Below are 13,886 nucleotides of genomic sequence, written 5' to 3'. Positions count from 1 at the left end.
TGATTTCATCCCCACCCAGCACTGCCACTGATCTCATCCACCCCAAACACTGCCACTGATCCCATCCCCCCTCTAAGCACTGCCGCTGATCCCATCCCCTCCAGGCAATGCCACTCATCCTATCCCCCCAACCCCAGCACTGCCACTGATTCCTTTTCCTCCCCCCACCATCATTGCCACTGATCACACACCCCCAGCTCCAGCAACCAATGGCTGAGTGATAATGATGTGCAGTAAACCTATAACAATCAATCAATGTCCCTTATCTATTGATTTTAATAATAATATTTGTAGGTTGCAAGAGTTGGTCACTTAATTGTTATCTTGTTTTAAATTGTATCAAACTATAATGGGGACACACATTTTGGGTTATCGTGTTCACAATTATCAAGAAGAAGAAAATGATCTGACAATGGTGTTGGCAATGTGAACCATATCTGATACATCTCTATGCCAATGGTAAGAAAAACTTCATCAAACATTGTTAACAATGGCCTTATATTTTGGAACCAGTACAATTTAAGAATCATTTTCAGTGGTTCCGAGCTACAGTTTCTGTAACAATATAGGTGGAAGTGCACTGAGGAACATGGTGTTGGGACACAGAAGATGTGAGGGCTGAAAAGTACCATATTTTAGAGAGCTCAGGAGTTATGCAAGGGGCATAAAGCCAGAGCTGAATAGCTGGGCCAAATGCATAAAGGGTTGAGGAGTGAAAGGATTAATAATAAAGTTTAACGTTAGTGGCAATATGGGATATACGATACCTAGACTGCTAAATATGACTGTAAAAATGGTGTCAGTTTTATCATTAATAAGAAACAATCTTGAAGATCTTTCTACAAGCTAATGCAGTGCTAAGTCTAAAAAAATTTAAAACATGATCCTCATTCCTCCTTATATGGGCAGTGCTCTATAGGGAAATAAAAGAGTGCCACACAGAGTCCCTTATCAATAATAATATGATTACAGCCGATCTGCTGCAGCCGCTGATTGCGGAATATTTTTAAGGCTCTAAATTGTGACACTGATGTAATTTCCATTAATCAATTTGAGCAAAATAAAAATAACAGTAATACAACTGAATATTCTCATCCAGATAGTTCTTACCTTTCCGTTTCAAGTACTCGGCTATCAGTGCGGCAATGTGAACGTAACACATGGCTGCCTGAAAAAAAACATTTTTATACGCAGAATATTATACATCAAAAAATAAAAAAGTAATAGCAATTGACAGACATTAGCATATCATGATAAAGCAGATGAAATAATAGAGTTGAACAGAGTTCATAAGACAGCTCTATGACCATGTCATATTTTTTTATTTTAAGCAATAGACAGTTGTCTTTATTATTATTATTATTATTATTATTAATGATTTATATAGCGCCGACTGTTCACTCAGCGCTTTACAATGTAGAGGGGGGACAGCACAATTACAGTACAATACAGACGGGGCAGGAGGGCCCTGTTCGTAGAGCTTACATTCTAAAGGGAGGGAGTGGTGGTAAAAAAGGTAATAGATGCGGGAAAGATTTGATGAGATTGTTAGGTGGGTGTGGGATAGGCTTCCCTGAATAAGTGAGTTTTCAGGGATCTCCTAAAGGTGGACAGGGTAGGGGCTGATTGGGTATACCGGGGCAGGGAATTCCAGAGGATGGGAGAGGCTCTGGAGAAGTCCTGAAGACGAGCATGAGAGGAAGTAACAAGGGAGCTAGAGAACAGGAGGTTCTGGGGGGAGTGGAGGGGACAATTTGGGCGACATCTGCAGATGAGGTTGGTGATGTAGATGGGGCGATGTTATGGATGGCCTTGTATATTGTGGTTAGTATTTAGAATTTTATATGGTGGGGTAGGGGGAGCCAGTGAAGGGATTGGCAGAAAGGTGCGTCAGTCACGGATCAATTAGTGAGGTGTATTAGTCTAGCAACAGCATTCATAATAGACTGAAGGGGGATAGCCTGCGTAAGGGTAGGCCATTAAGGAGAGAGTTGCAGTAGTCAAGGCAGGACATAATCAAGGAGTGAAGAAGTTGCTTTGTGGTGTCATTAGTCAGGAAGGGTTGAATATTTATATTGCAATATGTATCTTTATGTTATGAGTATGTATGAGTATTTATATTGCAATATGTATCTTTCTTCCACTTGCAGCTAACAGTTACATCATAGAAAAGATGAAGTCTAAACCCCAACTGAATGACATTTACAGGGAGATTTATTAAACTGGAGAATGCAACATCTGGTGCAGCTCTGCACAGAAACCAATCATCTTCCAGGTCTTATTGTCAAGGATAATTGAACAAGCTGAAGTTAGAAGCTGATTGGCTACCATGCACAGCTGCGCCAGATTCTGAGAGCTCCGGTTTTAGTAAATCTCCCCTAAGGGTACGTTCACACTGAACGTGGGTTTGAAATCCTGCGATTTCAAACCCGCATTTCAGTGCGAGTTCGGGGGCCATTTGAAAGACATCTGTACAGATTCATACACAGATGTCTATTGAAATCGCCCTCAAAGTCACCAAAAGTAGTGCAGGAACTACTTTTGGAAATCGCTGCTGTGTCGCACCGAAATGAGACAGTGCCATTGCTGGCAGTAGGCTGCGATTTGACAAATTGCATGACAAATCGCGCTGATGTGAACGGGGGCTTAATTTGCTAAAGAACTGTGTACCTTAAACAATTAGCACTTTTTCCTAAAATACTTGTTTTAGTGTGTTGTTTTTTTTTCATCCTATTTTGCATTTCAGTTCTCCTGCAACCACTTCCTGTCTCTATCCATGCACTCAAGTGATAAGTGATGGCTGCATAGTATTTCACTGGGTGGGCTTCATGGTGACAGCAATAGACTATGGCTGCTTAACATATATTAAAGTGGTCACCAATATCCCCCACTTGAGACCCATGTGACACAATGACAACACAGGGTTACAATAGGGAAATAGGTAGAGAGAATGTCATTCTATAGAAGGAAGTTCCCTAACAAACACCTTCATGGCAGGATCACTATGTATTATTTTAATGAAAGCTGCAGATTTAAAAGACTGAAGTTTACCTTTTAAATGACATTAAAAGGTCAGGGCTTATGTGAGATTTTAGTGATTGGGTTTACATTTACTTTAACAACCATAAAATTAAACAAAAAGTATGTGTAGGTAGGTATATGGGAGATTACATCTCCCCATATTTAACCACTTGCCAACTGGCTTACGCTGATATACGTTGGCAAAGTGGCACGGGTGCACAAAACAACGTACCCGTACGTCGCTGCATCATCGGCTGCTAGCGGGCGTGTGCGCCTGCCTAGGGCCACGGAAGCATACCCGTGGGTCCCGCAGACTCGATGTCCGCTGGTAGCCCGTGATCGTGACACCTAGAGGCAGAACAGAGAGGTGCCTATGTTAAGGCATTTCCCTATTCTGCCTAGCAACATGATAGGGATCTACTGCTCCCAGTGATCGGGAGCAGTGATCTCTGTCATGTTCTAGTGAGCCCATCCCCCTAACAGTTAGAACACGCCCAGGAAACACACATAACCCCTTGATTGCCCCCTAGTGTTTAACCCCTTCCCTGCCAGTGACATTTACACAGTAATCAGTGCATTTTTATAGCATTGATCGCTGTATAAATGCCGATGGTCCCAAAATAGTGTCAAAAGTGTGCGATCTATGCGCCGCAATGTCACAGTCATGATAAAAAATCGCTGATTGCTGCCATGACTAATAAAAAAAAAGAATAAGGCCATAAATCGATCCCCTATTTTGTAGATGCGATATCTTTTGCGCAAACCAATCACTATACCCTTATTGCGATTTTTTTAACCACATATATGTAGAAGAATACATATTGGTCTAAACTGAGGAAGACATTTTTTTTTATATATATTTTGGGGATATTTATTATAGCAAAAAGTAAAAAATACTGTTTTTTTTCAAAATGTTCACTCTTTTTTTGTTTATAGCGCAAAAAATAAAAACCGCAGAAGTGACCAAATACCATCAAAAGAAAGCTCTATTTGTGGGAAAAGTCAATTTTGTTAGGGTACAACGTTGCACGACCGCACAATTGTCAGTTAAAGTGATGCAGTGCCGTATCGCAAAAAAGGGCTTGGTCAGGAAGGTCGGTAAATCCTTCCGGGGGTGAAGTGGTTAAAGTGTGTCTATAGTCAAAACTTTTTTTAGTTCTAGATGAGAAGGGGAAGGGTTAAAACCCTGACAGGTTTAACTGCTGTCTGGGGCTCCATTAAGGAGATTTCCCCTCATCCACTGTTTTGGGGACAACATTTTTCAACAGTGCACTATAGCAATACAGCCATACATATGTTTCCAATTTAAGTAGGGGGGTGCTAGTACCTCTAACAACTTTTTATTGTTGTCTGTTTCCCTGTTGAATATTTACCATCACATCGTGTCTGATAAAACATTGTCCCCCGAAAATCTCTCCAATGGAGCTCCAAATAGCAATAAAACCAAGAAAACATAACACTGAACCATTATAGAGGATTTTTTCCCCCCTAGTTCAGACAGAATCAAAAATTCAAACAACTCTATTCTTTATCCTGGCACAACACAGGGACTCCTAAAAGTAAGCTTTTTTAACAGAAGGGGTTGCAGTTTTTATAAGATTAACCCCTCCATGACTGCAATATGTCCACATGAAATATGCCCCACATGAGAAGGTTAATTAAGCCTGCAACAGAGAACTAGGAGTGTGCAACTGTGTGTGTTTCCAATTCTCAGAGCCAGTGTCAAACTGTCAAATTAATCATAAATGTATCGTCAAATTAACTGACGCATATTGGCGCCACTTCAAAAAACTCTAGGCACGTAACATCTTAACAGTGTTACAGGACAGTCTCTAAAAGCATGGTTATAACACAGGAAATTGAAAGAAACTATATGTTGAAAGCTCATAGTTGGAAATATAGCAGCAAGTCAGTTTGTATTTCTACAGTCATATATTCCAGTTCTGTACCGTAAAAGGGAAACGTTTACGTTGGAAGCACAGTCTTGGACATTAATGCACCATGCACTGCCTAACTGGAACCATCTGCTTCGAGTCTTGAACTCAGAGACACTCAGCACTGCCTGCTTGGTGTCTAGACAATGGCTTATTCTCACATTAGCGTTTCAGATCTGATTGGTATCATTTCTTGGTTGTATTATTTTCAAGATATTTTTTCTATTCCCAGTCAACAAACACATACAATCTGCCATGTGGTAAACCACGCATTCAAAAGGAAAAAGCAGATGCTGTACAATGCCAGGGAATTGTAGTCGCCTTGGCAAGCAGAAAGAAAGGAGAGACGCATATTTACACACTGATCCCCTTGGACAAATGTACAAAATGTTGCTTTATTCAATTTAGGTCACCAACTGAGCCATGTAACTGATGCAGCAATAGATAACCTACAGTTATTTGTTCACTAGAATATATGGGAAGCTAGTGACAAATGTGATAGAAAATGCATAAGTAGACATTAGTCACAGTAAAAAAACACAAAAAAATAGGCAACTGAAAAAATACACAGCTGAATTTATATGGAAATGTTGGCTTGGTTTTCTGGTGACCACATCCTGTTGCACTTTCCAAGCATACATGCTGGTCAAGGGGGCCGCATGTCTCATTAAAAAATGGTGTTAGGAGTAGAACAAAACTCAGCCTATACAGGAAAAGTCAAGATTTTCTTTAGCTGCCCATGGGGTTGGTTCACTAAAGGAAAATAGGCTGTTTACTTTCGGGAGGGGGAATTTATACTTTTCAAGGGAATTTGCCCCAGCACTTCATAGATGTGGTTAAATTTCACTTTGTAAAAAATACACAATCAATTGCAAGGTTAATAATAATAATAATAATAAAAATAATAATAAAAAACAACCGAATTTGTGCTTTTGTGTGATTGGGTGATGGAAATCAGCAGAACTTCACTTCATTCACAAAGTTCTAGAGCTAATTTTCTTGCAAGGTGTTACTTTTCTTGCAAAGGGAGCAGCCTATGTGCCATTAGTAAATTAAAAGAAACGTATGGGATTCACATTTTTTTGTGAATCGTACTTTCCTAGCTGGATACATTTCGTACTTTATATACTTTTTGTATCATTATTTGGAAGTGATATGCCTCATTTAAAGTCCCATGACCGCTGCTTCTTGTTTTTGTTCCTATAACAGAGACGGAGGCATATCATGGTGGTTATGCCAAATCACATCTACCTAGCTGGTTGCAGCATCGGCCCAATGCTGCATCTGTCCCCCGCTGGCTCTAACACTGAGAACCGAATGATCAAACACCACTGATCTCTCAGTTCTCACAGCTCCCTGAGCAGAGAGCTGATGACTGTTAAGTTACTGGCTCTCTGCTCCCCTGCGCTCACTGGAGCAATGGGCTGTGGAGGGGACGGGAGCGGCTATCTCAGGCTCTCAGCGGCTCGCTGAGAGGCTGGGCCGAGTGCCGATCCAGGATTGTGGGTGGATCCTGACCATATGGTCGCGATCCCTTCTGAGCCTGGACCGGCTCTGTGACATCAGCCGACAGCAGGCTTTAGCGTGCTGTCTGCTGAAAACAGGTCACAGGAGTGCAAAACGAACTGTACTCCTGTGATCCACAGAAGTACAGCCAAACAAGCTTTGGCTGTACTTCTCCTTTAACTCCCATATCTCTGGATCTACTAATCATTTTGACATACAATAAGGTTTTCACAGACGGTAACATCTGCTTATCCAATGTTTATGATGTGCCCAGTTTGAATTGTCAAATCGTCTTTACTTGGGCTGCAAAATTATTGGTTTCAAATTATGCTTTGCAAAGAGGTGTCTAGAAGACACAATGTCTAGAAGACACGGCTCCGAATTCATGGAGTAATGTTAAGACTTTTTTAACATTTGTTTGTGAGTATGACCTTTGTTTTTACTATTTAAATACATTTTATCTTTGGTAATGAGTAAGGTCGGTACACCCTCCATGTTTTTCAATATGTAGGAGCTTGTAAATTGCCATCTGGATTCTAACTCTTTTCCAGGCAGTAAACTTGATCCAAATATGAAATGTATATAGTGGATGCAGATGGTGAATATACACAGTTATATATCACAAGCCACAGTGTTATGCAAGACAGATGGGGGATGTTTCCTGTAGCCCAAAGATTCTGTGTAATCAATGCAGAAATAAGCAAAGCAAAAAAATATTCAAAAAGCAGATGGTTTTTACCTCAGATAAATCTCCATTTCTAGCATGGATTTTGGCCATGCTCTCCAGCCAGGTCCTACGTAGCTCTGGTGTGCTGGCATAAGAGTTTGCCAAGCTGTACTGAAGGTCCACCAGCATCTCTGGGTCTTTCTCATGTTCTTTCATCTGGGCGGTTGCCATTAAAACTGTTCTGATCCTCTTAGTTAGATCTTTTACCTCTGCCGGAAACAAGGTATTCTTTGGAAAATAAAACATAGATATTTATTTTATACTGTATTCATTTACGATATATAAACGAGTCTTAGATTTAGAGTACATAAATCCCCTTCAGTGATTGCAGTCTGGGTTTTAAACAAACATCCTACAGAAATTTCGGATGCAGGTTTTTTTTTCTATGCCAACCATGTATTCAGACATTGAATCCTGTACAATTTTGGAAAACATTTTTTGGAAAATAGCACAATTAACAAATTCTCTCTATTTAAGTTTGTACTGAAACTGCTCCAATAATGATACTTGGCCAAAGTAAGATGGGTGTATATCTGACAATTGTTTTACTTACAAAGGATATTGTCAAAAGAACCAGATTAAATCGTTGCTGGTAGCCTCAGCAGATGATTAGGATATCACTGTTGTCTACTGACACAGACATAACTTTGCTAGGCACAATTTTGTTTGGTAGACAATTAAAGCAGTATTAAACCCAAAAGCAAACATTTATTATATTGCAGCTTACCAATTCTTACATAGGATGGCTGCATTCGTTTTTAGTTTTTAGGCTTTCTTTCTTCTATTTTCATCTGGTGATCCAGCCCATAAGTCTGTTGTTTTTCAAAAGAACAATCTGTCTTCCAGATGTATCAGTTCACAATGATGGGACAAACCATTTACCACTGACAGGGGTGCTTAACCACTTCCCGACTGGCACACGCCGATGTACGTCAGCAGAATGGCACGGGCAGGCATATTGGCTCGCATGCCGGTCGGGACCCCCGTGCGTCCGGTCGCGGGTCTCATGGACTCGATCGCCGTGGGCATACCCGCGATCGTCTCACAGGGCGGCTGAACTGGGAGATGCCATTGTAAACAGCATCTCCCCGTTCTGCCTAGCAACAAGTGATGCTGATCTCTGCTCCATGTGATTGGAGCAGAGATCAGTGTTCACTAAAATAACGCCCAGCCCCCCACAGTTAGTAACACACCCCTAGGAACACTTAAACCCTACACTGCCACCCACTGGTTAACCCCTTCACCGCCAGTGTCATTTACACAGGAATCACTGTATTTGTATAGCAGTGATTGCTGTATAAATGACAATGGTCCCAAAAATGTGTCAAAAATGTCCAATGTGTCCACCATAATGTCGCAGTCACAATAAAAATCGCTGATCACCGCCATTACTAGTAAAAAAAAATTATTAATAAAAACGTCATAAACTATGCCCTATTTTGTAAACACTATAACTTTTGCGCAAACCAATCAATAATCCCTTATTGCGATTTTTTTTACCAAAAATATGTAGAAGAATACGTATCGGCCAAACTGAGGGAAAAATGTTTTTTTATATATTTTTGGGGGATATTTATTATAACACTCTATTTTTGTTTATAGCGCAAAAAATAAAAACCGCAGGGGTGATCAAAAACCACCAAAAGAAAGCTCTATTTGTGGGAAAAAAAGGACGTCAATTTTGTTTGGGAGTCACGTCGCACGGCCATGCAATTGTCAGTTAAAGCGACGCAGTGGCGAATCGCAAAAAGTGGTCTGGTCTTTGGCCAGCAAAATGGTCCGGGGCTGAAGTGGTTAAAACGATTAGATTTTATTTATTCTTGTAAAACCTTTATCCCAAAAGGAATAAAACAATTGTCTGCTACCTCCCCTACTGTGCTCATTCACCCATTGTGGAGGCACTCTAATAATAATGTGTTGCTGGCCAGATCAACAGGTAAAACAGAGGGAAAAGACCTGGAAAATTAAAACTAGTATCTAATGATTGTAAGCTGCAATAGATTGCATTTTGGGGTTTATTACCACTTTAAGCTACACAAGCTTCATACAGTGCCACCACAAAAGTGAATACTACCTTGTTTTCTGAGAACTTTGTTGACAAAAATGCACAAAGACAAAATTAAAATTAAATTTATGGGTTAAAGTGATTGAAAAACCTCATACATAAAATATGAACAAAGCATATCCTTCAATAGTGTGTACTTGTCTCACTTAGGATCACTAAGTGTCATTTCTGTTTCCTTCTTCATTCCTCTGTTATCAGCATAAATCTCTTCTGACAAGTTTTCCTGACACCATGAGAAAAATGGTGACAAGGGAGGGATCTCCAGCTGATTGACAGCCTCAGCTCTGATCTTATGTGCTGTGTGAAGGGGGACATGTCTCTCCAATCAGCTGTCAAAGCTCTCCTCACTGAGCTCTGTAGTTTAATTTCAGCTCCCCACCCCACTTTCTGGCAGCTTAGACAAGCTTTATAAATTATGGACTTTAAATGGATGTAGACAAGAGAAGACTGCAGAAAAACAGTTACAACTTATGTAGGAGGATCTGTTTCATCTCTGTGTTTAACTTGCGGACAGTCACTTCACTGGGTATAGGTAAGTGTTTACAACCACTTTAAAGCTTTTGATGCAGAAAATATTCAAAGCTCAGTCCCTGCAAGTTCTTGCTAAGAGTAATTTATGGCCACAATCTGTATGTATAAAGCCCTAAAGCGGAACTAAAACCAACGATATAACTGATAACCCAAACAGTTACATTCAAGACATGCTGTAAATGATAACTGTCATAGTTGCTTGTGCTCACAACTATAATATCAAGCCATAAAATGGTTGGCGCCATAACTCATTGCCTGTGTAGCACCTTGGCAACTGCAGTTCAAACAGAGGCTAAGATGGCAGCTTCTTTGGCTGTAAAGGATAGGAGGGTTTAGTTATGCTTTAACAATTTACCTTCTAAGTCCACTTAAATTTAAACAGCAGACTAAGTCCATCCATTGAGGTGTTACAGCTGCTATAAAGAGATATTATATCTCAATGGCCAGCGTATGAAGTTACATTTACACTCCAAAGACACAGTATTGCCCTGTACACACTGTTGGATTTTCCAACGGAAAATGTTTGATGGGAACCTTTTGTTGAAAATTCCGACCGTATGTACGCTCCATCGGACATTTTCCATCAGAATTTCTGTCGCACAAAATTTGAGATCTGGTTCTCAAATTTTCCGACAACAAAATCCGTTGTCGGAAATTCCGATCGTGTATACACAATTCTGACACACAAAGTTCCATGCATGCTCGGAATCAAGCAGAAGAGCCGTACTGGCTATTGAACTTCAATTTTCTCAGCTCGTCATACGTCACCGCATTCTTGACATTGATCCAACATCCGTTGGAAAAAATCCCATGGATTTGTTGTCGGAATGTGCGATCGTGTGTATGCGGCATAATGGTACCAGACCTCAGAAGAGATTCAGGATTAATTTAGTGTTCTTGTACTTCTTGTCCTCTGCACAAGCAATTTTTTTACACCATTAACCTGATATGAAGAAACATTTACTGCATATAACATATTTCAATATTACAAATCAACATTTATGATTTTATGTTACCATGTAGTTAAAAATGATTTATCACATTACCTTCATCTGCTTGTCTCCATTAGCAAAGTTGTTGATAATTGCCAGAGAGTGTTGAAATCGAGAGCCCCCAATGCCCGCATCAGCAATCAGTTGACTTACTGCTTTAATCAACTGTTAATACAAACAAGATGTAGTTTGTAGATGAATTTCACAATAGGAAACAACTACTGATTAGTACTAGGCTTTATGAACAGTAATGTTTCAGCTTTAACTCCATTAAGCCTACTTGCATTTGATTCCAATGCAATTTCAAAACAAACTCCTTTTCCTTGCCACTTAAAGCAGACTAAAGCAAAGTACGGTAGTATAAATTCTTCGCAAACTAATTTCATACTGCCAATAGACAAGCACAAGGTGGGTTTCAATGCCTGCACGTCATACGTGGCTAGTGAAACCCACTATATAGTACAAGAACTGGGTAACTGCAACCATTTTCATTATGCCATAGTGAGATTCATTATCCACTAAGCTGCTGTGAGTCCCTTCCGAACATCAGTGCATAATGCCCTGCATTGCAAATTATTACTGCATTATTACTGTGCTTGGCTGTCCCGGTTATAGGGTCACCAAACCTCTAACCACCAACTACATGTAGAATATATTAGACATGACCACTTCTCCTTATCTGTAAAAGACTAATACTGGCCATACATTTTCTTGTATAATTTTCCTTTAGGATTTATCAAAACCATAATATGAGGTCAAACCTAAACACTTATCATTTGTATTCAAACAGATAGGCCCTGGCACTACATTGTTGAATCTATAGGAAATTGTATATTGAATGGCCACCTTAAGGGGTTGATTTGCTAAAACTGGAGAATGCAAAATCTGGTGCAGCTGTGCATGGTAGACAATCAGCTTTGAATTTCAGCTTGTTCAATTAAGCTTTGACAAATAAAAAACCTGGAAGCTGTTTGGCTTCTATGCAGAGCTGCACCAGATTCTTCACTTTCTGGTTTTAGTAAATGAACCCCGAAGACTCTAGTAAAACAAAAAAAACGAATATTTATCACAATGCTGGTAAATAGTAGCTTTGCTTTCTTGTAGAGTTGCACACTGATTTTTTCTCTTTTTTTGTAAACAGAGTCACTTTCAGCATACCACAGCATACCAAGTGAGAATGCGGAAAAACAAATTAAGCTCTCCTAATGAAAAAGGAGCTACCTATATTTTTTTCAAGGTGTGCTCACAATTAGTATAATGTAGTGCTGAGATGGGCACAATCTATTCAAATGTCTGAGCACGGTAGGTAAGGAATCAGATGCTATGAGGAAAGACTTAAAGTATAACTAAAGGCAAAACTTTTTTTTTTAGTTTTGGACAGAGTGGAGAGAGATTAGAATGGTTATTAGGTTTTTATTGTGGTCTGTGCCCCCAATAGGGAGATTCACCCTCTCTATCAGTCCTGTTTACCATTATCACTGAAAGTGAAATTAAAAGAAAATCCTAAATTTTGGGTTGTCTCCAGAAAAGTAATATTGGGGAAATCTTCCAATGGGGACACTCGTTCTGGAGACCTGGGGTGCCCCAAAGGATTGCCTTCAGGGATTTCCTCTCACTTCCTGTTTTGGCTATGGGACAGGAAGTGAAGGGAAATCTCCCCAACAGATCAAATATGGCAAAAAGGCTGGCAGGGGTTATTACCCTCCCTTTCTCAATCCAAAATGGAAAAATAGTTTTGCCTATATTTCTACTTTAAGAATTCACAGATGGCAGAGTATTACAGCTTCCTGAAAAGAGTTCACCGAACTTGAAGGAGGAAGAAACTTCATGATATGTAAGCATATCAGTATAATTACTATATGTGGCTCTGCTATGAAGTGTGGACAGGTCTATGCAGTGTGTGAAGAGGCTAACACAATATTACTTGAATCTGTTTCATAATGATGCCAAGAAACTGATATTCAGTTCTCAAACTCAGCTTTCTGTGACACACATTTTAGCAGAAACATAAAACGATGTACAACATAACAACAGTCTTTGGAGTTGTATGTCCACTGTACCTGAAGATGTGATCTGACAATTGACTTCTGTTTATTATACTCAAAGTTCTTCCTCATGAAAAAATAGAGAAGAGCCGAAGCCTCATTCTGAGTAGAGCGTGAGCGATGGTTGCAGCATTTGAGAACTTCATAGCAGAAAGGGCCGCAAAGGTCAGCTTGTCCCTGGAAGAATGCATTGGGGAACTGGAAGGAAAGCATTATTATATAAACTCAAACGCCAGCCAATTTTAACAAACTGTTTCATATTTCTCTTTGTTTTGAAGAAACCGATATTTGGTGAAGGGTCTAACTTCATTATTATTATTATCACCTGAGCAATCTTAGTGTTGATATAAAAAAGGAGCAACTACTGCCTGCCTTTAGCTGTACAGTTTTAGAATGTATCTCAGCATTGCATTCCTTTAGCTGTACTAAGCGTTATAAAGTATCTCAGCAAAAATTAAACTTCTATTACAGGGGGTGCCTACAATTTGACATACACCTGTGTGCAGACTTCAGGAAAGGTCAAAAAGATGATCACAGAAGCAAGTAATAAGATATTACATGAAGAGAAGCAGCTTTTGAAATTCTTTAGCAATTTTAGAAAATCATAGCTGGCTGAAGATTGAAGTGGAGAGGTTGTTTTGATGATGTGAAATTACAAATGGCTTGTGTAGGAATCATACAGTAGTTGTACATCCCACTGTGTACAATTCAAAACTGCTTTCGTAAAGCAAGTTACTGTGTAATCAATGGATGCACAATGCTCAGCTTTCTGCTGGCTTGGCAAATTACTCTGGAACATTGCAGTGAAGGTCTCATCCTCAGATCACAGCTCTGTTTGTCTCTCTATAGCCTAAATATATTTTGCTAAATAGTGGTATTACTTGATCCCCCAAAAGATTACCTAAAGTATATGGACCTTGCACCTCTGGATTCTGATGGGGACAGCTCATACTGATATATTTGTTCTAAGTGCTGGTAACTAGGAACTGCTAGTTTTTGGCACAAGACTCCAGCTGTGAGAACGAATGCATAAAGTAGAGAGTATGCCTATGCTAAAGCATACTC

General features: G+C 39.7%; 1 protein-coding gene across 6 annotated transcripts in view; it reads right to left on the bottom strand.

The window, feature by feature from the left end:
* DOCK10 (dedicator of cytokinesis 10) overlaps positions 1–13,886 on the bottom strand; it is a 412,410-nt gene that overhangs the window by 54,678 nt on the left and 343,846 nt on the right. For all 6 annotated transcript variants that reach the window (XM_077488206.1, XM_077488203.1, XM_077488204.1 and 3 more), the window contains exons 43-46: positions 12,837–13,019; positions 10,831–10,941; positions 7,201–7,416; positions 1,111–1,168 (exon numbers count right to left, since the gene is read on the bottom strand). In XM_077488206.1, coding sequence (XP_077344332.1) covers positions 1,111–1,168; positions 7,201–7,416; positions 10,831–10,941; positions 12,837–13,019 — 568 coding nt within the window. The remainder of the gene's footprint in view (positions 1–1,110; positions 1,169–7,200; positions 7,417–10,830; positions 10,942–12,836; positions 13,020–13,886) is intronic.

The sequence above is a fragment of the Lithobates pipiens genome, unplaced genomic scaffold, assembly GCF_037356315.1.
Source record: "Lithobates pipiens isolate NorthernLeopardFrog02 unplaced genomic scaffold, aLitPip1_a1.2 Scaffold_18, whole genome shotgun sequence".
Lineage (NCBI taxonomy): Eukaryota > Metazoa > Chordata > Amphibia > Anura > Ranidae > Lithobates > Lithobates pipiens.
This window is presented reverse-complemented; position numbering and strand designations above follow the sequence as displayed.